This window comes from Lates calcarifer, linkage group LG23 (genome assembly GCF_001640805.2).
Source record: "Lates calcarifer isolate ASB-BC8 linkage group LG23, TLL_Latcal_v3, whole genome shotgun sequence".
NCBI classification, from domain to species: Eukaryota; Metazoa; Chordata; class Actinopteri; family Centropomidae; genus Lates; species Lates calcarifer.
Window position 1 is genome coordinate 8,488,868 of NC_066855.1, and position 26,919 is coordinate 8,515,786.

At 39.9% G+C, this 26,919-nt stretch overlaps 3 protein-coding genes across 3 annotated transcripts; 1 reads left to right on the forward strand and 2 right to left on the reverse strand.

Moving 5' to 3' along the window:
• Positions 1–2,647: 2,647 nt before the first annotated feature.
• On the forward strand, positions 2,648–5,205 carry ca15b (carbonic anhydrase XVb). The gene is made up of 9 exons (XM_018678340.2): positions 2,648–2,797; positions 3,137–3,212; positions 3,334–3,360; positions 3,470–3,640; positions 3,735–3,883; positions 3,979–4,074; positions 4,295–4,373; positions 4,460–4,623; positions 4,719–5,205. Exons 1-9 carry the CDS (start codon positions 2,744–2,746, stop codon positions 4,902–4,904), a joined length of 1,002 nt encoding a protein of 333 aa, XP_018533856.1. The 5' UTR covers positions 2,648–2,743; the 3' UTR covers positions 4,905–5,205.
• A 1,938-nt stretch (positions 5,206–7,143) lies between these two features.
• On the reverse strand, positions 7,144–16,116 carry mmp25b (matrix metallopeptidase 25b). The gene is made up of 11 exons (XM_018678341.2): positions 15,964–16,116; positions 15,753–15,844; positions 14,410–14,542; positions 14,117–14,267; positions 12,229–12,533; positions 11,818–11,997; positions 10,507–10,591; positions 10,141–10,223; positions 9,794–9,946; positions 9,058–9,351; positions 7,144–8,389 (listed from the first exon to the last, which is right to left on the reverse strand). The coding sequence occupies exons 2-11, from the start codon at positions 15,834–15,836 to the stop codon at positions 8,139–8,141; spliced, it is 1,719 nt and encodes a 572-aa protein (XP_018533857.1). The 5' UTR covers positions 15,837–15,844; positions 15,964–16,116; the 3' UTR covers positions 7,144–8,138.
• A 2,894-nt stretch (positions 16,117–19,010) lies between these two features.
• On the reverse strand, positions 19,011–26,733 carry pax10 (paired box 10). Its single transcript, XM_051066309.1, is given in 9 exon segments — positions 19,011–21,002; positions 21,162–21,294; positions 22,359–22,432; positions 22,778–22,934; positions 23,053–23,135; positions 24,905–25,105; positions 25,330–25,534; positions 26,360–26,649; positions 26,652–26,733. Coding segments are annotated over 9 exon segments (1,326 nt in total). The 3' UTR covers positions 19,011–20,901.
• Between the last annotated feature and the right edge of the window lie 186 nt (positions 26,734–26,919).

A 26,919-nucleotide genomic window follows, 5' to 3' on the forward strand; every position in this document is an offset into this window, starting at 1 on the left:
TAAATACATACAGGCTACTCTTCATTTTCTGAATCTGGCAGCTCAATTATGGCTGGCTCTCAGTCAATTGTTGGTGACAAACACTGACGCCCAGAGACAGGTTCTGGTTTATAGCAGTTACTTATACTCATACTCTTGGTATGAAACAGAGAAAACAAAATGTGAAATTGAGCAACACTTAAGTGTTTAGGTGTCTCTATACGTATGAGGACCTCTTGATGTGATGCACACCTTGCAGCTGGATCTATTTGTGTCTGGTCAGTAGCCTTGTCTCAATGGCCGGAACTATCCACAGGAAGAGGACTGCTGGGCAGCTCCACTGGAGACCCTCTCTGACTGCAGCAACTGCTGGTCTGTTGGATCAGCAGGCTCCAGAACTGCCTGCAGATGTCTCCTGTCACGTTGTACCATTACACCATTAATCATCTTCTACATGAAGCATTAAGAGTGGGGAATATTTTTGCTTTGGCCAGCCTTCAGTTCACTTTTGACAGGGACACAACTGAGCAGACTTGCATCCCCAAACACATTGCCAAGCATGTCTGCGTCAGAACCATTGGTTCTCCTGACCAGACCCATGTTCTGGGCAAAATTCCAATGCCAGCAGGTTCAGAGAGTGTGGCCCCCTTATGGTGGATAACCAGCTCCAGTGTTTCTTTCCTTTGAACTGACTTGTAGCCTGGAACTTGCTCATACACTGTACTTTGGTATTAGGCCTGGTGACACATGGTTTTAGCCCCACTGTGACAAATCATTATCATTCAGTAATTAGCCAATTTTTGTCGCAAAAAGAACAACACCCAGAAACAACACCTCTTAGTGACTGCTCCAATACCACTACTGGACACCAATGCCACATCCCTAAGTATGGTATGAGGTATTGTCCCAACTGGGCAGGGATGTTTTCCTGTGTTGTTTATTACCATGACAACAGACAGTTTGGTGTTCTGATTCACTGTGTTTCTGCTTTCTCTGCCATTGTGCATCTCTGGCCACATGCCAGTACTGTGATACAATTTTTACTTAATCATCATAACTGTGCTTTGAACTGAAGGTTCAGATAGCTGTTCTAGCTTTCCCGTAAATTATGAGTACTGTAATTATACAGGTAATTTGTCAGGAAATATAATTAGAATACTTTTTTTCAAACTTAGACAAACAACCATACTCAGTTGATGCGCTGAGGAAATTAGAAGAATGTGTATTTTATCTTCAAAGCAGAGCTGTCACTGTGAGCTTTTACAAAAACACCATTGGGTTTGGCTGGGATAATATATTTGGATTTTTGTGCACCTATAGGCTCACAGAAGACTGTATAGCATATGAGGAATGACATCGCTATATGTCATTATGCAGCCAATGAAACTGGTTTTGAAAAAAAAGAAAGGAAGAAAGAAATAACATGTAGCCTGCAATGACATCAAAGATTCACTATCTGGTTTAGATCTATCTGACTATCTGACAGCGTGCCTGTCAATCAGCCCACCCATCCCTCTGTTGGTATATACGCACATACATGTAATCACTGTGAAAAACCATGTCACATGTTTCTCATGGTTTGTTCAGGTGTTCAACCCAACCTCCCTCCTGACTTTTTTTTTTTTTTTTTTTTTTTTTACCTTGTATCACATTGTTTACACCTTTGCTACTGAAAACCTTGCATAGTCTCAGGAGGCTGCATGGCAATTTAACCATTTCAAGCCTTTGACAGAAGACAGATGTTGTTTTTAGTGAGGTCATACTCCGCAAAGGAGTTTTTATTATTTTCATGTTAACCAAACGCAGCTTTCCTCAGCATAAAGCATTTCTCAGACCTGCAATATACCATACTTCAATCTCTGACACTAACTTTTTTAATCTACATATTTCCTTCAGATGTCTGAATTGTTTATGTTCTGCTTTATCTGGACATTAGGTAAACTGGCTCAGCAAAAATTTGACAACAGTTGATATTGAATTGTTAAAGTTCATAAGTATATCTTGCATGCTTGTAGACACATTGTTTACCTAAAAAAGTACAAAATAGCATCAAAGTACAACATTTTCTTGTTCTCTTTGTTAATAGTAAAAATAGTAAAAAAAAATTAAATGTAAAATATTGAAGGAGACACCACACAAACCCTACGTAGAAAACTCATGGGTGGTGGTTATTTTTCACAGTCTATGATTCCTGGTTTAAATACAGTTGACTGAAACAAATCACACAGAACAGGCTATGAACTATGAAACCTCAGGAAATATTCTCATGAAGTTTTCTGCCAAACACAGAGTGGGGACTGTTGAAAAAAGTAAAAATAAAAAAATAAATATTTACCCTGAAGTGACAAAGACTCATGTCCATCTGTCTGCTATTTTAAACTGTCCTTTCATTTAAATCTTTCCTTATCACACTTCCTGGTCTTGAGTTTATGAACTGGTGTCTGGGTACCATGAAAAGTTCATGGATTGAATTCAAAACTTACCCTCATTTAGATTTGGTATCTGCAAAACCACATACAATTAATTTAATTCCTCCCAGTGCAAAAATACCACTGGCATACACTGAATTTCTATTCACTTTGCATTTTAAAGACACTGCCCTGAGACAGGAGAAACATTTAAAGGGTGTGATTCTTATCACAAACCTCCCCTGTGAACAATCAAAATTCTTTCGAGAACGTAGACCGAAGGTCTGCTCAGGTATCAGATAGAGGCGTTTACCAGAAATGCTGGGTGGGCTTAGAGAATATAAAGAGGAGGGAGGATGAGTCTCCTCAAATGTTTGAGGACAGAGAGGAGGAACAGGTGTGTCGAGAAGGTAGGACATTCCTGCTTCTCAGGTCAACTGGATTCAACTGAAGCAGAAAGACCTGCTTTTAATTGTGTGAAATGAACTCTGTCGTCGTTTTTATTTAATTTATCAATTAAGTATTTTTCCATTCGTCTGTGATTGTTTTAAAGAAATTGTTTGAAATTTGTGTGTAAATGGCAAATTGGCAGCTTTTTTTGTGCCAATTCAATATCAACCAGAAGGTTACATAAGTTGATCTTGCATATCTATTGTGCATGCATTTTCTTACCGAGGATTTAATGTGTGTGGGCACTATTTTTGGTGGGAAAAAAATATGGTGAGTGACTTTTTTTCTTTCATTCTTAGATGAACTGCCTTGTAGTAGCTGCGCTTGCTTTGTGCGCCCTCTTACCAAACGCCCATTGTGCCGATACAACAATAGGTATTTGAACCTTACTTTTTTCTTTTTAATATTTTGGATTTATCATGACTCCATGCGTAACGCTGCGTCTCTGTGGAGACCGCTTGTCGCGAATAAGTAATAATTAGATGTTCTCTTCCAGCCTGGTGTTATCATCTACCAAGCTGCAGTGAGTAATCTTCTTTCATCTCTAAATGACCTCCGCATCATCTTTTTAACAACTCCGCTCCTTCACTTCTCCTCCTCAGAAACTCAAAGTCTTGTTTTAATTTTTACAGACGACACCACCTGGCCGGTCATTTCAACTAAGTATTGTAACGGCAGCCGACAGTCGCCCATCGACATCGTCTCCTCGTCCGCCACAGCTGATTCCAATCTGACCGCCTTCACTTTTCAGAACTTCGGCAGCACCACCGCCATGACAAAGATCGAGAACACCGGCAAGACAAGTGAGGAGTGGACGGATTGCAAGGTTCTTTACTTTTGTAATGTAAGAGAAGTTTTCGGATGTTTTCAAAATTTGTTTTTTAAATCCTCTTCCAGTTAAGGTGACCTTTAACAGCGGTGTTGGGGTTTCTGGAGGAGGTCTGTCTGAGGCCTATGACAGCCTGCAGTTTCACCTGCACTGGGGTAATGGCTCCTCTGTCCCCGGCTCTGAGCACACTGTGGACGGCAAACGCTACCCAATGGAGGTATATGTGCAAATTTTCTTTCATGTTGACCTATAAATTGAGCACTAGAGCAAGAAAATCATACTAAAATATTTTCCTTCACTTCACTCCCACAGTTGCACATTGTAAACCTCAAGTCATCCTATAATGGAAACACAACTCTGGGCATTGCAGACTCCACAGGACTTGCTGCTCTTGGTTTCTTCATTGATGTGAGAAAATCAGCCGCTTCTTTAGCTCCTTGAGTTTTTCAAAGTCCAATGCTACCTTTTTTCTTTTTTTGTTTAAGTTCTCAAGTTTCATGCATCTGAACCCTCACTGTTTCATTTTGGATGTTCTCTTTATTTATTCATGCTAAGGTGATTTTCCATCCACACTGAGCTTAAAAACAATCAGAAGAAAAATTAATAAAACAATATGGCACTTTTCCAGGTAGCGTCAGGTGATACAACTGGCCAACCTAAAAGCTGGAACACCCTGACCTCCTATCTGTCTAACATCACAGAAAGTGGTAAGGAGATGTTTTAATTTTCTTGTTGTCCACTGTTCTGTAATAAAATGATGTATCAGCTGCAAATGTCCTGCTTCTGTCCTCAGGCCAGTCTGTTTCAATTGCACCTGGGATTTCACTTGACGACCTCCTGACAGGGGTGGACCGCACCAAGTATTTCCGCTACCTTGGCTCCTTGACCACCCCGGCTTGCAATGAGGCTGTGGTTTGGACTGTGTTTAAGGAGCCGATCAAAGTCAGCAAAAACCTGGTGAGTTTTATTATTTTCCTTGTGTGCAGTGGGCAAGCACAAATGTTCAACCTTGGCGTGCCACACAGCTGACTGACTCAATATCTCCCCTCCAGATTGACCTCTTCAGCACAACTGTGCACATCACCAATAGCTCGTCGCCTTTAATGACCAATGTCTTCAGAAACCTCCAGCCAGCACAGGCAGTCACAACACAGGCTCAGAGCAGCAGCAGCTCTACCTCCAAAACCTGCTACTCTCTGGGGCTGATGGCCCTGAGTCTCGTTCTGGGGAGGAATTAATACCAAAATGTCTCTGCAACTTGTTGTACTGGTGGGCTGGTGGTGAACCTGCTCCTCTTCCCAGCATGATTTGTCTGACTTTAGCCTTGTCCAGATAGTTAATACTTTAAAGTCTCCACTTAACTACTTCACCTTTAGTGCCCTTGAATCGATATGTAGGTTGCAGTGTGAACATGTGATCAGTCTTTTTAACATCCAAGCAAAACTGAGCCTTAACACCACAAGCTCTTAGCTGTTTCTAGCTTGATATGTTAACAATGTTATCACAAAACAGAAGGAACATTAAAAGTAATGAGGGCTACCTCTGCTCTGTGTTTGTTCATCGTATAGTTTAAGATAATAAGCTGTAAAGAATTACTCATCCTTAAATTTTTAATCTGTATGCATGCTTGCACATCTTGTATACAGTTGACGTTAAACATGGTACGCACAAGAATTTTGAGTTGTATGTAATATGAAGAATTCATGCACAGCTCATGTCTGTTTTGGGCTGTCAAGGCCATATTCAGGTGTATGAGAGAGGGATGTACTTGCACTAAGTTTACTGGAGTAGCTGTATTAATAGTTTAGAAATTGTAGCTTTCATCAATGTATTTTGAGCATGACAGTATTTAGTTACATTTAAAATCTGCTTCATGCATGTATCTGTCACAAGAGTTTAAGGTCAGTCTCTCTCCATAACTGTTGCAGAATATGGTAGTTTTATTTTTAAATTTTTGTTTTGGTTACCTTATTTTGATTCTGTTTTGACTTTATCGGTGCAGATACTGTTGGCAGATGAAATGTTGCCAAGCTGAACGCTTAAACTGCAACCCGTGTTGCCTCAAGCAGTTGGTGTAATGAAAGACAGAGGCATCAGTACAATGAAGCACTCCTATTTATCAGTTATATACACTACCTTTGTACCTTGTAACCCAGCTGCTTGCACATGTAACAGAACTGTGAACTCTTGTCAAAGTTTCTAAACTAAAATTCTCTGGTGTCTCTCACTTCAGCAATTTTAATTTTAATAGTTTTGAAACTGTATGGTTTTTCTTTTTGAAGGCACGACACTACAGGTGAGTAGGGTAAAATATCAATGAAAACTTCCTTCCTTAAACTTACATTGAGACCATTTTTTGCAGCACAAGTTTTCTGAAATTGTAATGTTAAATATGCAAATAAGGCATCATCTAATTAAATCTGCAGTTGTTTACAAGATAAAGCTGAAGGTTTTATAGAGGGGATTTTGGATGCCTGTTGTAATCACCCCATAGATAAGAAAATACTGTTGTCATAAAAAAATCTATTTTTGCCATGTTTTTATGAATCAAATATTATATAATTCAGGCTCTGAATGATGTGAACAAAAACCTAGGAAATAAGGAACCCTAAAAAAAAAAAACTTGACTTTTGTGAAAACAGCCTTGGATCTGCTTTGTAAGACATGCTTTGTTATTGAAATCTACAGATGCAAATAAATGAAGTGTAATTTAAAGAACCCACCTAAATGTGTATTTTGGATGTTTTCTTTTCATTAGCCTGAAAGTGGATGCAAAATAGTCCAAAATCTCAAAATTGACCAGTGCATGAAAAAACAGTGTTTTTTGCTTGTAGTATCTTGCCTTATATGGTAATCTGGCTTCGTGAAATTTAAGCTCATGCCAGACACTGGAGACATGGCTTTTAAGAGCTCAGCATTATAGTACACACAACATCAGGTTACAAAAAGCCTGTTATACCTGTCAAAGTGGGTGTGCTGTATCTCAAAGATCACCCCTCAGTTCTAAATCACTTAGCTTTCTTTTAGCCTTTGAAGCCTTCCATGTTATCCTTTTAACCCATCATAAATTCATAAAGAACCTGTGGTCTTTACAGCTTATCTGAAGGAACTGAATAAATATTTCTATGCAAACATGAACTTCCTTGAATAACTTGAATGTGCTTTGGACAAAAGATTCAATGGTCAACTTGACAGATTATTAATAAAGTTAAAAAAAAAAAGATGAAAGCCTTTGAAGCATGCTCAATTTTTCATCTCTTTGTGAGGTTCGAATCAAAATAACCGTTTTAAAGCAATCATTTTAGGCAGAGTTTCTTCTAAAGTGTAGAACTCAGTTGTCACAAATGTGCGCAAGATAAGTGCACAGCGAAAATACATCTTCACCCTGAGGGTTGTGAGATCAAGAGATAATATTCAGTTTTTCAAATAAGTTTGCCAGTTGTAGTCAGGGACAAAGATACAACACAAAAAGTAAACTAATATTAAAGACACTTTAATGATGATACTTTTGAACAGTCACTTAAAAACTGGGTTCCATTTGTTGATTTCTTGCATAAAGGCCTGCAGCTACAGTTCAACATACTGTGCATACCACGTTTAAAGTAAGTTCACCTGGTCAAACCTGAGAGAAACATTACATTTTGATCAAAGGCCACAAACCCTGCTAGCTTTAAACGTAAAATCTTTACATCTGCAGGGCGTCACAGTGACAGGTGTCAGCATTATAGTCCCTGTTGAAAAAACAGCAACAAGCAAGCAATAGTCAGATTATGTACTTAGTATTAATACTATTAAGTACTAGTAATAACAAAAGCGTAAAAGCTGGAATGTGTATAATATTGCTTTAATCAAATTTTGATCAAATTCAAAAATAAACAAAATGGGCCAAGAACGTAATTACAATTCACTGTAAGTGTAATTTACTAAGCACATTTCTTTTATAGTCTGCATATGCAGTACATATGCACACGCACAACTCTAATCTGAAGTCTAGAAACTGAGCTCTGACAGACAATGACTATTGCACTTAAGTGTGTTTGTGTTGCCTGTTTACTGTCTAAACATAAGGTGGTTGCATAAGACCTCATTATGAGGAAGTAGTCCACATGCTGGTTTGCGGTGTTAAATTTACATGCATTGTACAGGCTCAGTGTAATAAAATACTTAACCTAGAAAACGGAGGAGGTGACACTCTATCGCAGGATGCATGGAGGACGCAAAATCGGCTATTTTCAAAGATCAGCAATATGATGTAATAGGGCAAAAGCATAGGCCTCATGTTAACATATGAGCCAGAAATGTACCAGGAATGTTTTTATGACACTAGTACATAATTTGAAACCAGTTTGTGGGTTGTAATGTACACTGAGTATATGATGACGTAAAGAGCATCTATACACTGCAGTGGACTGAGGAGTGGTACAAAAACAGCCTGTCTCAATCGGCCTCAAACAAATTCCAAACTTAGGTTTCTATTTTCTAATGAACTCACTGATCACCAATACAGCAGAGATCAGGAGGATCCAGCTGCTTCTTAGAAATGAGGATGATCCATGTAAGTCACAGCTGCACTTTGTGTGTCGAGGATTAGCTGCAGTGGGCGTTGGAGGTGGAGCGGGACATCTGAGCCAGTTGACAGCGATGGATTTAGGAGCAACATCTTGGTTCAGTCCTCCGTTCTTTAACACCCAGTAGAGGTTGTCCTTGAAGAAGTAGGCATCTCCTAAAGAGCAGCAGCAGTGTGACTCTCATTTCTTTTTTTGTTTTTTTTCATCGCACAATAAGACATTAGCCAATTATGAACTAGAACAGAAATGTTACACAAAAAGGAACATACTTGAACATCTCTGTTTGCTGCATCTGTTGGTGTGTTGCTACCACCAATTGTGAATAAGCAGAATAGCGTGAAATGATGTTATGTTAATGATGTCAATGACACTGCCCATGTAATTTCACCACTCAAAAACTCTACAGGGATCTTTTAATCTAAGGACTTACCAGTGTTGCACAAAAGGAAACAAAATATTATAACATTGACATTAAAGATGACATTTACCTTGTAGTCATTTGAGATAAATTTGATGTGTTAATTCCCTGTGCACAAAGCTGAATGTAACATTCATTTAGTGCATCATTAGTCACAAGACTAAACTTCAGCCTGTTTTTCATACCCTGCATAGTTGACTGTTACTCAAGCAACAGTTGATTCATGGTGTTTATCTTTGCTTCTTATCTTGACTCACAAGATCTCTATTATTGCTCTGACAACACTTCATACCATCCAGCAGTACATGCATACCTGGTGAAAACCCCTCTTTATGGTTTTGTTTATTTGCTCAGCACTGGTATCAGAAATTCATCACATATTTACGTATCTGATCACAACGTTACCTCCTCCCCAGCTGATGACGTCATCCATATCAGAGGGCACACCTGCCCAGAGGCTGTTGTCGCGTGGGTAGCCCGGCTCCAGCTTTCTGGTTGCCTGCTCACCTATGCGGCTCTCGTCAAACCTCCAAAACTCCCCTCCGCTGAACAGATAGGTCTTGCCATTGTGAGCCCAGATAAAGGCTGCATCCACCCTGTCCACTGGCTCCCCGCTCTTTTTCGTCATGCCCCATTCAGAGAGGGGCCGAGGGTAACCGCTCATGGCCTCTGTGTCCTTGAAAACCCAATACTGAGATCCTGGATAGGTGGAGGAAAGTGTGAAACAGACAATCAACAATTAGGATCCATCTAATACTATTTGATGGACTGCTGTGGAATTAGGTGCAATAATAATCAATCTATCAATAATACAATGATTGTAGAGTCTTCATAGGTTTATTGGTTGTTATTCTCTTTTCTTTTTTAGTCTTCACACACTCATATTACATGTTGGATTTGTGAGTATTTGGACCAGTGTGTTGTTTCTATGCTGCTGTATGACAGAGGCAAGCAAGAAAAGCAGGAGAAGAAAAGAGAAGACCTACAGTACCTTTGTGTTTTAAGCTACGATATAAACACACAACGTCAAACAAAGACATGAGAAGGATCAACCATGGTAGCACCTTCTACTCTGGCTCAAAACAAATGACAAATGTAGCTTCACCAAAGAGACACATAACCATAGGATTTTGCTTCCTACCTATAAAGAAGATGATTTTGCTGTCGCTTTTCCTCTCATACACAGCATCAATCTTATTTGTTCCTGGTGGGAGCCCCCTCCAGAAGTTTTTGATTTGAGCTGGATTGAGGGACAGTAAAGACCCATCTCGCGCAGTTCTCCAGAAGTGTGCACCTTTCCGTGAAAAGAGAGTGAAGAGAGCACCAACAGGACCAATATGTTACTGTTTATTCAGACACAGTATAAATGATAAATGTGATCATTGAGTCTAAAATATCGTAGGCAAGTAAGAGTATTTAAGAGATTTTGAAGAACATTTTTATTATGTGAAATATCACTTTTGTGTGTCCCTGATGGTTTTTACTTACCTTTAAAAAAAAAGACCTCTCCCCTGATATTTGCCACTGCATCAAAGCCTCCCTGACAGCGGTCCTGGAATGAGGGGTCAGGACTGGATGGAAAAAGTTATGTTAAAACCAGTTGAATTATAGTTTATGTAGTTTGCTAAAGATTCACTAGATGGTGCAAAAAGACCAAACACTGTCATAGTAAGGATCAATCAGAAGGCTCTTATATGCATCACCAGTCTGAAATAACTCATCATCATTTATTTGCTCATGTGTAACCTGAGTGCATGGATAGGATATTTGTAGTTTGTAAAAGCAAGTGATGAGGGCTTATTTTCTGGATAGATGCACAGTAGCGTCTACAGTTTTTTTTTTGGCTCTACTCACAGCTGTGTTGGTTTTGGAGGAGGTGGACTGGGCAGGCGTGGGAGGTCAGGATCAACACCATCTCGTGACCCGTCGTCCTTCACACCTACAACAGGATGGTGACAGGAGACAACTCTGAAGAGGCGGTGACAGTGGATGACGGCATCAAAGAAATTGTGCTAGCAACCCACATTCTTCTCAGCAACCAGGGGAGTTTAACCCACAGGAAATACTTTTATATGTGTCTTTTTTAAGACATGGAAGGAAATGGTTCTGTGTTTGAGTGCAAATTTACACACATGCCAGATATAGTATAAATGACTTTAGCAGAGTAGGCAGATCTTGATTGGGGTTTTGTGGACATTCAAAGACATATCAGAGACCAGAGCAGGTCAGCTTCTCAAAACAACTTCACAGCCTACCACAAACCACCACTGGTTATGGACAATCACTATCTTATACCTCAATAAATCAAATTAATTGAAAAATGTGGACAGAATAAAAGGCTGAAAGGGAACTCAGGGAGACTTTTAGCCACATTACTGGCATTGGATGGTAATGTTGGTCAGTCGGTCTACCACTTTGGTCAAGACTTTCACCCTAACCCTAGCTATTGGATGGACTGCCATGAAATTTGGTATTAGCATTCATGATTCCAGGAGAATGAAACCTACAGACTTTGATGATCCCCTGACTTGTTGTCTAGTGCCACCATGAGGTTGACATCTTTCTTGACAAAAGAGAAATATCTTGACAACCATTGGACAACTTGGTGTGAAATTTGCTAGACATTTTCAAGACTCCCAGTGGGTAGACTTTAACTTTGGTCATCCCCTGACTTTTTTTTTTTAACTGTCCAATACTTTGGTTTGTGATAAAATATCTGCAAAGCTAATTTCCGTCTGACTCAGCTATACTCTTTGTTTAGTGCTAAATATAGTTTAGCGTTTGAGTGTGCAAAGGTGCTAAATATTAAGCCTCTAATTAGTGTATGGCCTTACAGAGCTGCTAACATGGCTGTAGACTCATAGTGTTGTTTCATTTTACCTCCTATCTCTTTTTATATGTTCTCTGTGGATTAAATTCCATGTTAGTACTTTGATTTGCAAAATTAAAATCATAAAACAAAGCACTTGGAGGACTGCAGCATCTACAGCCATCAAAATATTTAGCAAGCCATTCTAACGAGAACGGCCCCCACAGTGTACTCAGATGACTAATCAGACAAACACACAAGATATCAACACATTCAGTTCAGGTATGTTATAAATATAACAGACAGGTTGAGATTTACTCTGATTCAGAGCATAGGCAGTTAGACTAGTTACTGACCGTAAAGCTGCTGGATAGCTAATCTGTCGTCCAGGGCCAGCTTGAAGCTGACAATGTCTCCCACAGGACCCTGGTAGTAAGGCCTCATGATGGACGGATCAGTGGAGGAATGGGACAGGCCCAGTGCATGGCCAAATTCATGCACTGCAACTGTGAACAAGTCTGTGGTGCTGCTGTCACCTGAGGATGTGTGAAGCAAAAGTGTTACTGGATCACACAAACAACTATAAACTGGGGTTTTGATGTGACTGAATATGCAGATGTCCCCTTCCTCTTTTTGTTTTTATTCACCAAGAGGTCTGTTTCCTTTATTGATTGCCAAAGTCCACTTTCTCTTTACATCCTATATATCTAAGGTAGGACAGTTCCTCTAGCCATCACCCATCCATCATGATTCAAATCAGTAAATACCTCCATAGCTCCAGCTCTCATCATCATCAAAGTGTGTGTCACCCGCAACTTCATCCCTGCCAGGGAAGAATGCGTGGGCCAGGGTGCCACCCTTCCCGTCAAAAGGGTACCCATCTTCATGCAACAAACGGGAAAAAGACACTCTGATGTCCCCTCCAGCTGGAGCTCCCCTGCCATGGGTCGGCAGCTGACGGAAACTCAAGGGGGCCGCGTCACTCCAGGCTTTGAAGGCGTGAGTCAGGATGTGCTCCACCATATTGCCAGCCAGGCCGGGTGAGAGGGAGGGCGATGGGTAGCTGTGGACACTACAGACAAGAATAGAGTTTGTATTATAACAAAGTTGTAGACTTATATTTTAATCCTCTAAATCTGTTCATTGTGCATTGGGTGTGAGTTTTTTTTTCTGTACTTCTTGTTGCCTTCTTTGTGTTTTGTTTATCACTGAATATTCTATGCAATTTTAATACATACCATCAATGAAAAAGTCCCACTAAGTGTTGAATCAAGTACTGAATCAATCCTACATACAACTTCCTGTTACTGTGAATTTGCACTAGAGGACCAAATGTGCATCAATCAGCAGCTGAAAATAGTTCCCCCAGAACGCACCATTTACTCCTCTTTGAGCCATTTTTGCTAGAAACCCACTGTACCCAGCTGCCTTGGGCCTTTCCTGAAAATAAATCTCTATTTTTGTGAACCAAAGTTTTAAGTCTTCAGTAGGAACATGTTGGCCTGGGGCTGAGGGCCACAGATAAGGTAGGGAGGTCAGAGAGTATTGAGAGATGGACCGCATTTGGTCGCTCAGTGGCACATTTTGACCACAAGTAAAACATAGACTATTGCTAGCCTTATTTCATTTTATTCTTTTGAAACCTATTTACTGTAAATGTGTATTTTTATGATGTCTTTATATCACTTTGTGTTTCTATTGGGTAATGCCTGTTATGCCTTATGTAAAGCACATTGGACTACCTTTTGGTTGAAAGATGGTATATCAAAAAAATAGATAACTAAAAATAGCCCAATTGTCTTGCTTTATCCTATCTTAATCTCTCCCTAGTTCTAATTTCACTATTAACAAAGAAACTGTCAAGGCTCCACCTGTGACCTCAATCCTCCCCAGTGTTTCTTGTGTTTTTTCCTGTTTTCCCAGGTATCTCAGCCTCCCTTGCGTGTGTGTGTGCGTGCGTGTGTGTGTGTGTGTGTGTGTGTGTGCTTGTACGCGTGTGTGGAGGCGTGGCGCTGAGCCTGACTCACCAGCACACCTGTTGCCTATCATCATCTGCACACCTGTTTCCGATTTTGCCAATCTCCAGGGGTACAAGAACCCCCTGCTCTCCACTCACTCTTTGCCAGATTGTTGCTTCAGCCAGTTTCCCTGGTACGTTTCCTGTTATTTAACTGAGTAACTACCAGTGTTTCTAGTGCTTGTGCTTACATGTGCTGTCCTTGTGTTTTTGTGTCTGCCTGTTCAGGTTTTGCTGCCTGCTTCTGCTGCATTGCCTGTGTCATCACCACCCACCTGCTATCTATCTCCAGTCTCTGTCCTCTCTCCCCCCTGACTCTCTGTTCCCCCTCAACTACCAGCCAGTCTCCTCTCCCCGCCTCCCCACCCGCCACTTGCAAACCGACAGTCAGTCTTCATCGTCCCTCTCCTGGACCACTCACCTGCTCATCGCCATTCCCAGGCCTCCATACTCCCCCCCCCTCATCCTCTTTAAGGTATCTTTAATCCTTGGCTTTCAGACTAAACATACTTTTGGTCTAATTTTGGATGGCTGTAACCTTCTTGTCAGGCAAGACTTAGGCATTTGTGGTTTATATACCAAGAATTATGATTCATGCAGGGAAGTGATAAAGCAGTGCAACATGACAGGAAACATGCCTCCATGTGAGGTCTGTCTTATGCCATGTAAGGCCTGACAGGGCATATCTTTTCCTCCTCCTCCTCCTCTTCCTCTTCAGCATGTCCTCGCTCCCAACAATATCAGGAAGAGAACACCGTGGTGTAGACATGAGTTTAAGAGTTGCAGGGTCTGAAAGAGAAGTTGGTTACATCTTGGATGTTTAAACTAAAGAGCAGATTACAAGAAGTTTGAAACATCATGTGACCCCGAGACATGTGAAATGTAACAGACACATATCATATTGTTTTGATAGAAGTTAAGAAATTGTTACCAAGCACCCCGGTTTCCTGGACCCCTCCAAATCTCTGCATGATACGAATGGCCTTCTCAATCCCTTCCTTGGTCTGCAGTTTACTTGTGCGTGGGTCTGGAGGAGGAAGGTAGCCATACCTGCTCAGCCAATCCTGGACAGAAAACAAAGGGGAAGAAATCACATTTATTTCTCGTGGTGGTGAAATACTTCAGTTTACAAACTCCAAACCACCGCAATATTACCGAAATCAATCTCTTGCATGAGTCAACTTAAAGATTACCGACAAATGCTGTTGTCATGGAGGTGGTTGGACATAAATACTCACTTTACAGTCAGACCCAGTACACCCCTCACAGGGACAGTGTGTCAGCGCTTTTCTCTCATTAATATTAAATGATACTGTCTTTGAGTCAGTTGCTTGATGGAGGAAAGACTGTGGCACACCACATGAAGCTGTCATAATAATTGAATTGAGAAGAAGCTGATGAATTTGTTGCATATTTTTTCCTGTTAAGCACGTGTCTCTGTTGAAACAAGCAAAAATAGTTTCTTCATTATAATGAAACCTGCCCTTCCTCCTTGCTAACGCCCATCACACAAAGGAAACGTGCTGGCATTTCTATCAACTGTCTCTCTGTGGCTTTTTCACTCTCTTATGTTCTTGATCTTACTCTTAATTTCCAACAACATGAGTGAAAAGATCTTTTTTTTTTTTTTCTCCAGCAGCATCACATGTGATGACTTTGACACTGATGCTCACACATGCAAAGTTGCACAAAAAAAATTAAGCAAGTTTTTTTTTTTTGAGGAAGTATGTGAGTAAACAGAACATGTGAGGCTCACAGATTTCTCAGAAGTTTTGTGTCCGCTTTGCAACTGCAGTCAAAAAATAGCTTGAAACATCTTGAATAACTAGAACTGGTTTCTCTCTCTCTCTCTCTCTCTCTCTGTCCACACAAAACATATATGTTGTTTTTTTCTTATAAACCTCATTCAGAGTCTTATGTGCACCAATTTAAAACTCTGTGTATACTGGGTTTAAAAACATATGTAAAGTGATTGTTTCCAAAGAAAAAAAAAACAAACAAAAACCTCAATGTTATGTTATATCGTATGTTATATGATATAAACGTGACCATAAGTGAAATGCTTCACTGGCTAACAATTTTTAAAAAAGAAAAGTGTTTTTACACTAGAAAATTATCTTATGTATATGGTGAGTTAAAATATTACCCTCTGTCACACTATGCGTTTATAAAATCAAAGCAAAGGGAAGCTATGGAGCAGCTAGACACATATTTACAACTTTTTACAAAAGTTTTTTTTTTTTTTTTAATCTGTAATATTTATTTTCTACTCACCACTGCTTTGCTGTAGTCTTTGGCCTGTGCTGATGTGTTTTCCGTTAAGGTCAAAACCACCAACAGCAGAAGAGCCAGCTCCATTATAATCACTGCAAGAAAACCGTTCCATTATAATAACATTTGGAAGAAACAGACATTTTTCGTTTGTTATTGCAGCAGCCTCCTGGCAAACCATCGCATCGCGGAGGAGAAACGAAACAAAGCTCACCGTTGATTCTGGTCTGATGCTTCAGTCCCGCTCTCTCTTGGGACTAGGCTGGGCTGATCGATCTGTCAACTCTCCAGTCTGCATCCGCCCGGCGTAGTTTATGTAGGCATCAAACATATAGAGAGAAGAAAAAGCTTCGAGGCGCGTTGGGGCGTGTTGCTAAAGGTGCGGGGGTAGATTAAAGAGTTCGACTGTAAAAGATCAAATTGAATTAAGTCAACAACCAATATCATTACACATTGTTTACATGTTATTTACTAAGACTTAATAGATCAGCAATTGTAAATTATAATGCTGATAATCATTATTTATAAAACTTTCTATTCTGTCATCTGTTGCAAATGTTAAGTCATCAAAGGGTTCTTACTGCAATCAACAAAGTTCACCGTTGTGAATAATAATAATAATAAACAGTTGATAAATGAGTTTGGCTGACATGCTGTCCAGCCTAAGTTAACTGGTCAAACTGTGAATTGAGGATGATCTTCCTGATGGTTTAAGGAGCTGAAGGACAAAGGGCCATGTTGGATCAGTGTAGAGCCTATTAGCTTTTTGCAGATATACTTGTATCAGCACATAGATGTTGGCTGAGAAGTAACAAGACTGTGAGTACATAAATATCAATAATAGGTCTATATATGTATATAGACTTATCATTGAGCCATATTTGGATTTGATACATTGACATTAACCATCTTTCTGACACATTTCCATGACACACTGACTTCCCCATGTCATCTGCCACCCACACACACCCCTTTTCATGACAAGAAAAAAATGTATGTGTAAATGTAAAAAGTTAAAGTTTTCAAAAAGACTTAAACTTTATTTTTATTGCTGTGTTTATATAGGACCTAATTGCAATGAGTATAAAAAGCTGATTTAGAAAATATGTTTTTAACACAAACCAAACCACATATGGGGGTTACTTTAATCTGGGTGCCTCATCTGTGCACCTGTCTTAACTAAGTTACATGACCTCATGCTGGTTAACCACCAGTACCAGTAGATCCTAGCCTGCCTGCCCCTCTAGAGCTAACAATTTTCCAGATCTGTTTTTGGTTGTCCACGCTGTCACCTTTCACCACACATTCTTTTTTTGCCGACTGCTGCAAGTTTCATTTAGTCATGTCTTTCACCATTATTTTTAACAGTCTTATAATTGCGCTGAGAAATAGGATGTCTGAGAAATGGTTTGCGTTGTATTTGGTCTTTGTGCTCTAATAAAAGAGGGTTATAAATCGCTCTAATGTACTGTACAATGTTATATTTAACATATTTTCATGTTAAACTATGGAAGTTCAGGTCTGGCAACATTAAAATGAGATGATTATAAGATTTTAAAATTTGGTACATTCAGACAACCATCTAGAAAAAGAGGCCCAATGTCATACCTCACAGACAAAGCAACCCAGAGCATTAAAATGTGTTGAATTGTGGTATTTCTGTCAACAGGATGTCATATCTAACATGGAGAGTTTGATAAAAAATTAAATTGCGACAGTTTAAATGTCAATTTTGTTATTTTAAAATTGGCACCACCATAATAATAATCATGAGGAAACAGTATGAATGGAAAATGATTAAAATGAAGCTTTAAACGTAGTTCCCATTTGAACTAGTTTGCCAGTGTTATTCAACACAAAGTACTTATAATACAGTGGAGGGGAATTGATGATGCTGCATTAAGCTGAAGTGCACTGGCATCTCACATAGCATCTTAGAGCCCCATTATGTCCATGGGTCTGTGTGTTCATGTTCTCTGCAAAGCATCTCTGGTATTATCTTTCCTTCTTCCTCCCTCTCTCTCTCTTGCTGCTCTCCCATCTTTAATTTCCATCCATCCTCCAGGGCCCAAGTGAGTCATGCCATTAGCACAAAATGCTGGCCTGATAATGGTTGTCCAGTTTCCGTCATGTCCACTTCATGTCGCTGCAACATGAAAGTCTTTTAGCTGCTCAGCCTTTAGTAGTTGGGATTATGACGGTTACCTCGTTGGTGCTCTTCTCTTTTGAGGGCATGTGGATATTATTTTGAGTGCTGGATTGCTCCTTTTGAATTGACAAATACAACTGTGGCCCAGTAAGAAAGTGGGTTTAACACACTCTGAAAAGTTTTAACTCTGACTTGACTAACCTTGAGAAGGGGAATGCTAGATAAACTCAGTCTCTGAAAAGGACCCCTAATGTTTGCATGTTTATGTCAGGTTTGTAGTTGCTGGTTGGGTTTAGCAGTGTGGCTAAATCCACTTGGGGGCAGCAGAAACACATTGTAAACACTACATTTGATTGCCTATTTATACAGCCAGCAGAAGAGTAACATTAGCATTTATTTGGTGTCTTGTTTGCTGAATGTGAGTCCAATATTTACTCCCTACTTTTCTGTCAACCAACTCCTGAGGAAAATATCCGGCTCTTAAGCTGCGAAATGCTTCACTATGCTTAACACTGGCTTTGGTGTTGGGCAGATAGATTTTTTTAATGGCTTATTCACTGAGATCAAAACAAACAAAAACTGTACAACACTGAAGAGTGAACCATAATAGTAACACTGCATGTTTGAAAACCAAAACAATGAGTTAAAAGATGCTAAAATGCTCTGTAGAACTGAGAGTACTACAGAGTGGGTGGTAATCACAATGAGAGCAACCCATTTTACATACAAGAAGTCATGTGATTCATTGTTGAACTAAATTTGAAAACTTTGATTGAAGCAGCTTTAAGAAAACCTAATATTTAAATTTCATCAACTTTCTATATGTTGATTTATGTTAATGTATCTGTTTCAAGAACCTTTTATTCATTTATGTTGATTTGTAGACTTGTCTAAAATTAGATTTAAAAAAACTGCATTTTATTTGGGTAATGGTGATGGCACTGGTATTATAAACGTCACATTTGTCAAACATAACCATCATCTCTATGTAAATTAATCAAACTATCATGTTGAATAATTAACTTTTTTTTTCCTTTAGCCTCATGAACCAAGATTAAAATGTAGTATGGCATCACAAATACACACCTGAGTTTCTATTCATTACACACAGTTTTATTTTCATTAAAGGGATCCAAGGCCTTCACAAAAGGGTTGACTCTTGGTAGCTATACAGTACTAACACAACACTCAACAACAACAGAAACAACACAGAGGACTTATGTGAACGAGTGAAAAGACAAATAAATAAGAGTTGAAAGACATTTCATTTGAGATCAAACTGAGATGCATCAACAAAACCAATAGTCAGAGGAAAGTGAGCAGAGGTTAAAACCCTGCAAAGTACAGTAACAGTTTTTGTACAATACTTGATTCATTTCTGCAAGTAGTTGATTGTCTATAGCGGCTTATTTTGGTCATGCACAGTTGATTGCTATTGTATTGACAGTGTTGCAATAATTTCACAGTTTGTTTGTTTTTTTGTTTTTTTTTCATTTTGATCTCCTCTACCTCCAGCTTTGATTGTCAGTCTCTCAAGTCTTTTTTGGTGGTTTGGTGCATTTATGATGCTTGATTGTCACCGGCTGATGGACATGTTTCATTAATGATATACAAAATCACTGCTAATACTGGTATGATTGATGATAGGTCAAAATGACTCTAATTGAATCACTTTTGTTTTTTGACACATTAGATAAAAAACTGTCATCCTCATATTTATGAAATAGAGAAAATTTTAACTGCTTCAGTGTAGTTTTTGGCAAAAAATCTGTAATACCTGTATATAATCTGTAATATTTTTATGTCTAGTCTAGCATCAAATAACATCTGATACCAGTATTGATATGGTGTATCCCTATTAATTTATTCTGAGAAATGAAACGTGTGCTTTGAGGATGATTAGAGTCCACAACGTGCTACATTCTTCCCTCCAATAACATCTGACAATATTCCACAGTTATCTTCATCATACACGGATGTCTGTACAAAAATATGCAGTTTCAGTCTCAGTGTAAGTTTGCTGGCAGGATAGGCAGGATTTACACTTTTTTATGTTAAGTTTTTAAGTTTTAGTAAAAGTGATTGCCATAAGCAAGTCTAAAATCTTCACAGTAGCCTCACACAGCTTATGCTGAGGGAACAAGCTAGCTATCACAATATCATTGAGCTGCTCAAGTAACAAGAAACTGTGGTTACACCTCACAATACAGACATCTGCTGGAATTTACTTAGTACCACTGAATCACTTCTGTATGATAGAATTATAGTCAAAACCTTGCCATTTGCCACTTTTTATATTTGAACATTTCAAGGCTACATTTCCCTTTAAAATAAACTTTGGAGATGTTTAGGTTTTATGGGCTGAGTACTCGTCGGGTCTGAACCTATTTCTCTTGTTAAAACATAACAAAATGATCTGAGCTCAAATGTCCACTGGCTTTTCTTAACTTTCATCCACTGTGCATTTACAGGTTTAGGCAGATTTCCTGTCTTTTTCCCTGGGTTTTTCTTTGTGTTTTGAAAAAGTCAAAATGTTTGACACAATAAAATATGGCAAAACATTTGCAGGGTTCAACACTGATTCTCAAATTGCACTAAATCTCACTTGTTGCACTACCTAACCTAAACCCTGTATTTTGCCAGACCCTAATCCTGACTCTGTTTTAATTCTAAACACAGCCTATTTCTAATCTGTACCTCAGCCCTATCATCAACACACTATTTAAAAAAAAAAATAAATAAAAGAGTGCAACATGATAATACTAAGCAAATACCAGTATGACCAGAGTACTGTCAAGTGCAACCAAAGCTGCTCTTGGCTGGATTTGTAAACATTTAATGCATTTCGCGGTCTGCAACTCATCGAGTCCCCTCCTTAGCTCAGACCTGTACTTCCTTAAAACCTGTGTGTCCCCCATATTGTTTTCTTGACACTTTTTTTTATACATGCCCTTTTTTTCCTTCTTCTTTTGTTATGCCTGTTGGAAGTGACTGTCTTGTCGCTCACTGTAATCGGGCCCAGTACTGACCCAGGTTCTGACTCATGCTCTGCTGCTCAGTTCCTGGGACCTGGACCGGCACTGACACACCAGGCGATATGAGCCCTGAACGAGAGAGGAGAGAAGCAAAAACAGAGTCAGTTAGTGGTTGAATTTATGGTTTCATCCACTGTGTCTTTCTGACAGCAGTCAGAGATGACACACAAACATCAAGTCATCCCTGCCCTAGTTAAATAAACCCACGCCCACCTCAGAAACACTCACCGGTGTTGGAGTTGGCTGAGGGTGGAGTCTGCAGATGAGGAGAGGAGTACGCCGATGAGTCAAAGCTGCGCGGGGCAGAGGGGGACGGAGGTAACATGCAGGAGTAGGAGGAGGCCGACTGTGGAGGAATAGACTGGAGGGGTGAAGGAAAGGAAAGATTGGGGTGAGATTAATACTGGAACATCCAAAAAAGAGACTAGAGGAAAACATCTTTTGGTAGTTGTATATAGCCATGGCAGGTAGTAACAGCATGGTTTCAGTTAACCACTGGGTGGTACTAGAGTAGCGTTGTATGGTAGAAGTAAATCACAGCAGCAGCTGCCCACATTCAGTTGTATTACATATGCAAAGCTATTTCACTTATACTCTGTCTTTTCTTCCCCCATTGATACAGTGGGTGATTAAGTCTTATTACAGTCAAGATTTGAGAGATTGTGTTTTGACGGATTGCCGCTTTATGCCACCTTGTGAAAGTCATATCATACTGAAAATCACTTTATAACTCATGGGGCTGCAGGTATTTTCTAAATGAATCGATCCGTCAAATATATTTTAGAAAAGCAGTGAAAACCACCAATCACATCATCGTCCAACACTGATGGATTTGTCTGTCTAGTAGTTCAATAATCTAATATTTCATTTAGAAGGCAACAAATCTTCACATTTAAGAAGCTGGAAACACCAAATGTTGGGCATTTTTGCTTGAAAAAACTATTTACTGAAGATAAAAATAGTTGCTGATTAACTTTTTTCAATGAACTAATTGATTAATAAGGTAATTGTTTCAGGTCTAATAGTTTACATTCTTCCAGATTTGCCTCTTTCTGCCTCTTTCCAGCTTTGTATGTTACATTTAGGTTACCTTGTTTTGTCATCATCATTATCTTTACTAGTGATTGTGAATACATTATTGTTGTTAGTAATTTGACAGAGAAAAGCAACAGCAAAGATAGTTATGATAAGAAGAATAAATGTTGTATTATTGATATGTGTAATTATAATTATTAATATTAGCAGTTTCAGTCATGATAATAGTATTAATATCTGTGGTAGCATTTATCTGTTTTCATCACTTTTGTTATTGTATGTTTTAGACCTTGACGTAAAGAAGCTAATAAAGCAGTTCTTGCTCTGTGATGACATTCTGCTGTTGGTAAAGTTTGGGTGCTGATGAATGATGAATGATGAAAGTCCAACCTGGACTCCAGATGAGAAGACTGACAGGGAGCTGTAGCTGGGCAGGGACGACTCAGCCTGACTCAACATGGACCCTGGAGAGAGACACACAGAGCGAGACGGTGAGAGCACACACACACACACACTCACACATTTACACACACGCGGTGGGAACATCTCGCAGTGGAAATGTTGTAATATAGATGTGCACTAATGGAGAAACTCTAATGGTTTTCCTGCCTGCAAATGTCAAGCAGGGGAGCTCTGAGGTTTGTAATTATAAACTAGTAAAATATTTCTGTCACCAAATATATAAATAATACAAACTGAATGTAAAGTCTTGCTTTCAATGTTACTGATGTGCTGTAACAGTCTGTTGTAATTAAAGAGCATAATCAGATTCAAACAGTCGTCTCGCAGCACAGTGACTTGGCGTTTACCTGAACTGCTGCCATGCTGCTGATGATAGACAGATGTGTTAAAGGAAGTTGTCAGAGGAGCTTGGCTTTGTGAACAGGAAGTCACACCCCCTGACCTCCTTTGATTGCGCAGCTTCTCCTCCCTCCTCCACTTGGCTCTTCGGTTTGAGAACCACACCTGTTAATCAAAGAGTTCTGTCAAGCCTGTTCATCATGCAGGGATATATCAAAACTAAAAACAGATTCTTGCACGTTGTAACAGGTCGAGCATCAGGGCGATTGAAAATGTTGCCTACCTGTATCCTGGCCTCTGGCAAATCGATCTTGTTCGCCAATCTCTCCCTCGCAAAGACATCTGGGTAATGTGTCCTTTCAAACTCTGTGGAAGATATTAACTAATGTCAGACACACAGTGTGAGTCTTAATTGAGGATGACAGGACTACTGGGGAGCAGCTCGCCTGATAACCCTTTCTGCGTGGTGTTAATGTATTTTGGATTCATCTGTGCATCTGTCTATTTATGTCAAGAGGAAAATTCCAGCTTTGCTTACAATCAATTTAAAATTTATTTTAATGACTGATCAATTATCTGCAATCTCATTATTTGGGCAGCTGTTACCCTTCTTGCATAATTACTGCTAAATATCAGCATGACTAATTATTGTTCCATGGAATTTACAAATCCAGGAAGCCAAGATGTATCCTTATAACCATATTTGAAATATTTATCTGTTGCACTTTGTATAAATTATTTATCATTATGGAACACGCAGAAAGTTCAAATGAAAGGAACCAAGTTGAGAAGCTGCCTAAGCACTTTATTTCAAAGTAGGCTGACTAAAACTACACTGAAGAAAAATCCTCATAGGTTTTCATTTTCATCACCATTTATCTTCCTTAACTCTAAGTATCTAAATTTGGAATTGTCTTCTTTAAACTGTGTCTCTCATCAGCATAAAGCATAACATTGAAATCATCAGCAGTAGCTTGTATACACAGTATATAACAGACACAGAGTCTTGATGTAAGTTCTGGAGTTGCTTGAACAACAGTGCGTTCACATCAGAGAGACTTTCTGTATCGTTTCTCATTGTGGCAGTTAATTTATAGTTGACAAACTGCTGACATTTTTGTCGTTGACAAGTCGAAACGAGAATATGCCTCTCCTTCTAACTGACAGTCTGAGTCATCCTGATGAACTCTGAGGTTTCAAGTCCAGTAATAGATTGAACTGTCTGCACTCATGATGTTTCACATTTGTTTAGCATGTCAATAATGTGTCAGCAGAGAAACTAAAACACTAAATCACAGTGTCTTGTTTTAAACAGATGTGGTTGTCATAACATTAACAGGATGACAAGAGACTAAAGTTCATGCTGGTAACACATGGTTAATAAATCCATACTGCACAAAGATAACAACAGTGACTCGATAAATTAAGTCTGTCTCACAAATTGTTATAATTGGCTTGGTTATAATTGGCGTCTGTGTCAACACATGATTGTTATTGTGCCTTGGCCGTGCACTGAGGTCAGTGTACCTCATTAATGTCATTTGCACGGAGTGACCACAGTGATACATTTCCACTCGGCTGCACAGTGGACATTGCGTCCTTATTTAGCTCAAGGGCCCGCTGCAGCCATATCCAGTCAAGGGTGGCTTTCTGATCCCTCTCAGTGGATATCAGGCTATGAGGGCCAGATCTCACTGCATAAACACAACCACAGTAATAGATGCATTATCAGAACTCTGCTGTACATGCTGCCAAAGGCTTTTTGAGGTCATATTGGGATTATTTGAGTTAAGATTCTGGATAATTTGCATCTGGAAGTGATCATTGGTGGCAATTCTTCTGTCCCTTGCAGGGATTTATAAATCATGTCCTACTAAACAGATATCTTAAATCAGTAGTCAGGCATAATACCTGATAAAAAGCCACATTTTTGGGTAATGCTTGTAATCTCTCGTATTTATGTCCCCTGCCATTTACCAAAAAAGCTGTAAACAAGGTGTAAATGCTATAATCCAATAACAAAGGTGTTGGCAGGGGAAAAAAGCAGCAAGACAAGCTGCGTCATGACACACTCTGGAGGCTGGCGATTGGCTGAAAAAGCGAGGAGAGCGCTGTGCGTGCTCGCACGGCCTGACCTTTCTCCAGAGCCTCGATCTGCTCCTGCGTGAAGCTGGTCCTGTTCCTCTGCAGCTTCCTCTTGAGCTGCAGCCTCAGCTGAGACTCCTCGCCCTCGTCCCGCTCCACGGGGACTCCTCCCCCTCGGCCCGCTCCTCCTCCTCCCCCTCCTGCCTCTCCCCCCATGCTGCCCTCCGTGTCCAGGAGACAGCCCTCAGACACTGGCGGAGAGGAAGGTGACAAAAGAGATGGCGTGAGTGCCAGGGAGAATTTTTTTCCACCACCAGTGCTTCACAGATTGCAAGATTAAAGCTTTAAACAGGCAGGAAGTTGGTGAGAGAGTGAGGCAGAAGTGTTGAGCTACTTTTAATTTCTGTAGGGTTTGAATGTGGTGACATTTAAGTGATGATGTGTGAGCACTGACGTGTTGGAAATCTGCCTTTACCTGTGCTGTGTTGCGTCTGAACTCCGGTCGGGTCATGGTACCAGTTGTTGGGCCCGCTCCAGTTTGAGCCGCTCTGCAGGTTTAGCATGGTTAACTTCTCATACATACTACGAGAGTCCAAAACACCATGAAGAGAAATAAAGGAGTCCCGTTCCTGTGCGTGTCTGCCCCTGTTTACCCGTCACCTTTGGCTCCTCTCTCCTTCCTTTCAATCCTCGACTCCTTCCTTCTGCAAAGCGGGTGGGGGGTTTTTAGGGGAAATGAGTGACGAGGAGAGGAAGATGAGGAAGGAGGGGTTCATATCGCATGAGTTCACACATGGTCGGCATTGTGGTGAATTAGCCTCATGATGACAGACAGAAATGGAGTTAGTTACATGTACGCTGTCGTAACGCGTGTGTGTTATACATTGGTATGCTAGTATACCGTGGGGAGCTAAGGTACATTAGAACCCACTCTGAAAGCCATGACATTTATTATGCTACTTGCTTTTAGCTCTATCTTCGCTGGTAAGCCAGAGCATACATGCACAAAAAGACACTGCCTTTATATGTAGTCGCAAACTGGCATCACGCAAACACACATGCAGTGGTTTTATGAACAAAATCTCCCATAAAACATTTGAATCAAGCCCAGGTTTAACATAAAGTACTGAAGTATGACCATAAACGTTATTCTCTGCCTAAATAAATATGCATCCTAGTCCTAGATGGTTAAAAGCTATTTCTTCTATACTATTATCTTATCTTACATTCAATTTTTTTAGAAATTGGAGAGTCAGACAGGAATACAAAGATATGTCAGCACTGAGCCAAATCTCAACTATTGCAGCAACACAGTGTCAAAGGTCAAACTTCATTCATTTGGACAAAGCAGCCCCTGAACAATAATTAATCTGTTTTTCATTAAATTCCTGAAAAAATTTCTGAACACTAGTTGGCGGCGTAGTCGATCCCAAAGCCTCCACTGAAGTCAGTATTAAAGAGGTGACACCAGCGCAGAACGAAACACACAAAAGCACTCAAAACACGCAATTTTTGCAAACTTACCAAATGTCTGGGTGAAATGATGCGGGGGTCCTGTGTGTTACTCTCCTCTTCTGTGGACCTTTATTCCCCTGTTCCCCTCACGTCCCTTGTTCTCCAGCTTTGTTGACAACACTGTGTGTGTGTAAAGGAGAGAGTAGGAGAGAGAGATGGAGAGAGTTAGACAGGGTGAGAGAGAGTGAAAGAGGGAGAGAGAGGGAGGGTGGTGGTGGTGGTGGTGGGGGGCTCTGGAGAGAAATGCGTCTGCGGGCACTCTTGTCCTCCAAGCGATGGAGGATAGAGAGAGAGAGAGAGAAAGAGAGGGAGAGAGAGAGAGAGAGAGAGGGAGCCACCGAGGGGTGACAAAGTGAGTCAACATCAGTGTCAAGTTTGAACTTAATGCCAGCGAGAGGAGGAGGGGAGGCCGAGAGAGTGGAGCATAAAGCACAGATAATGGAGAGATAGTGGATGATAAATAGATGATGGAATTCAATTTTAGCCATAAATTGCACATAAATATTGAATACAATTGTCAGTCAAGTGTGTTCGTTTTCTTTAAAACATG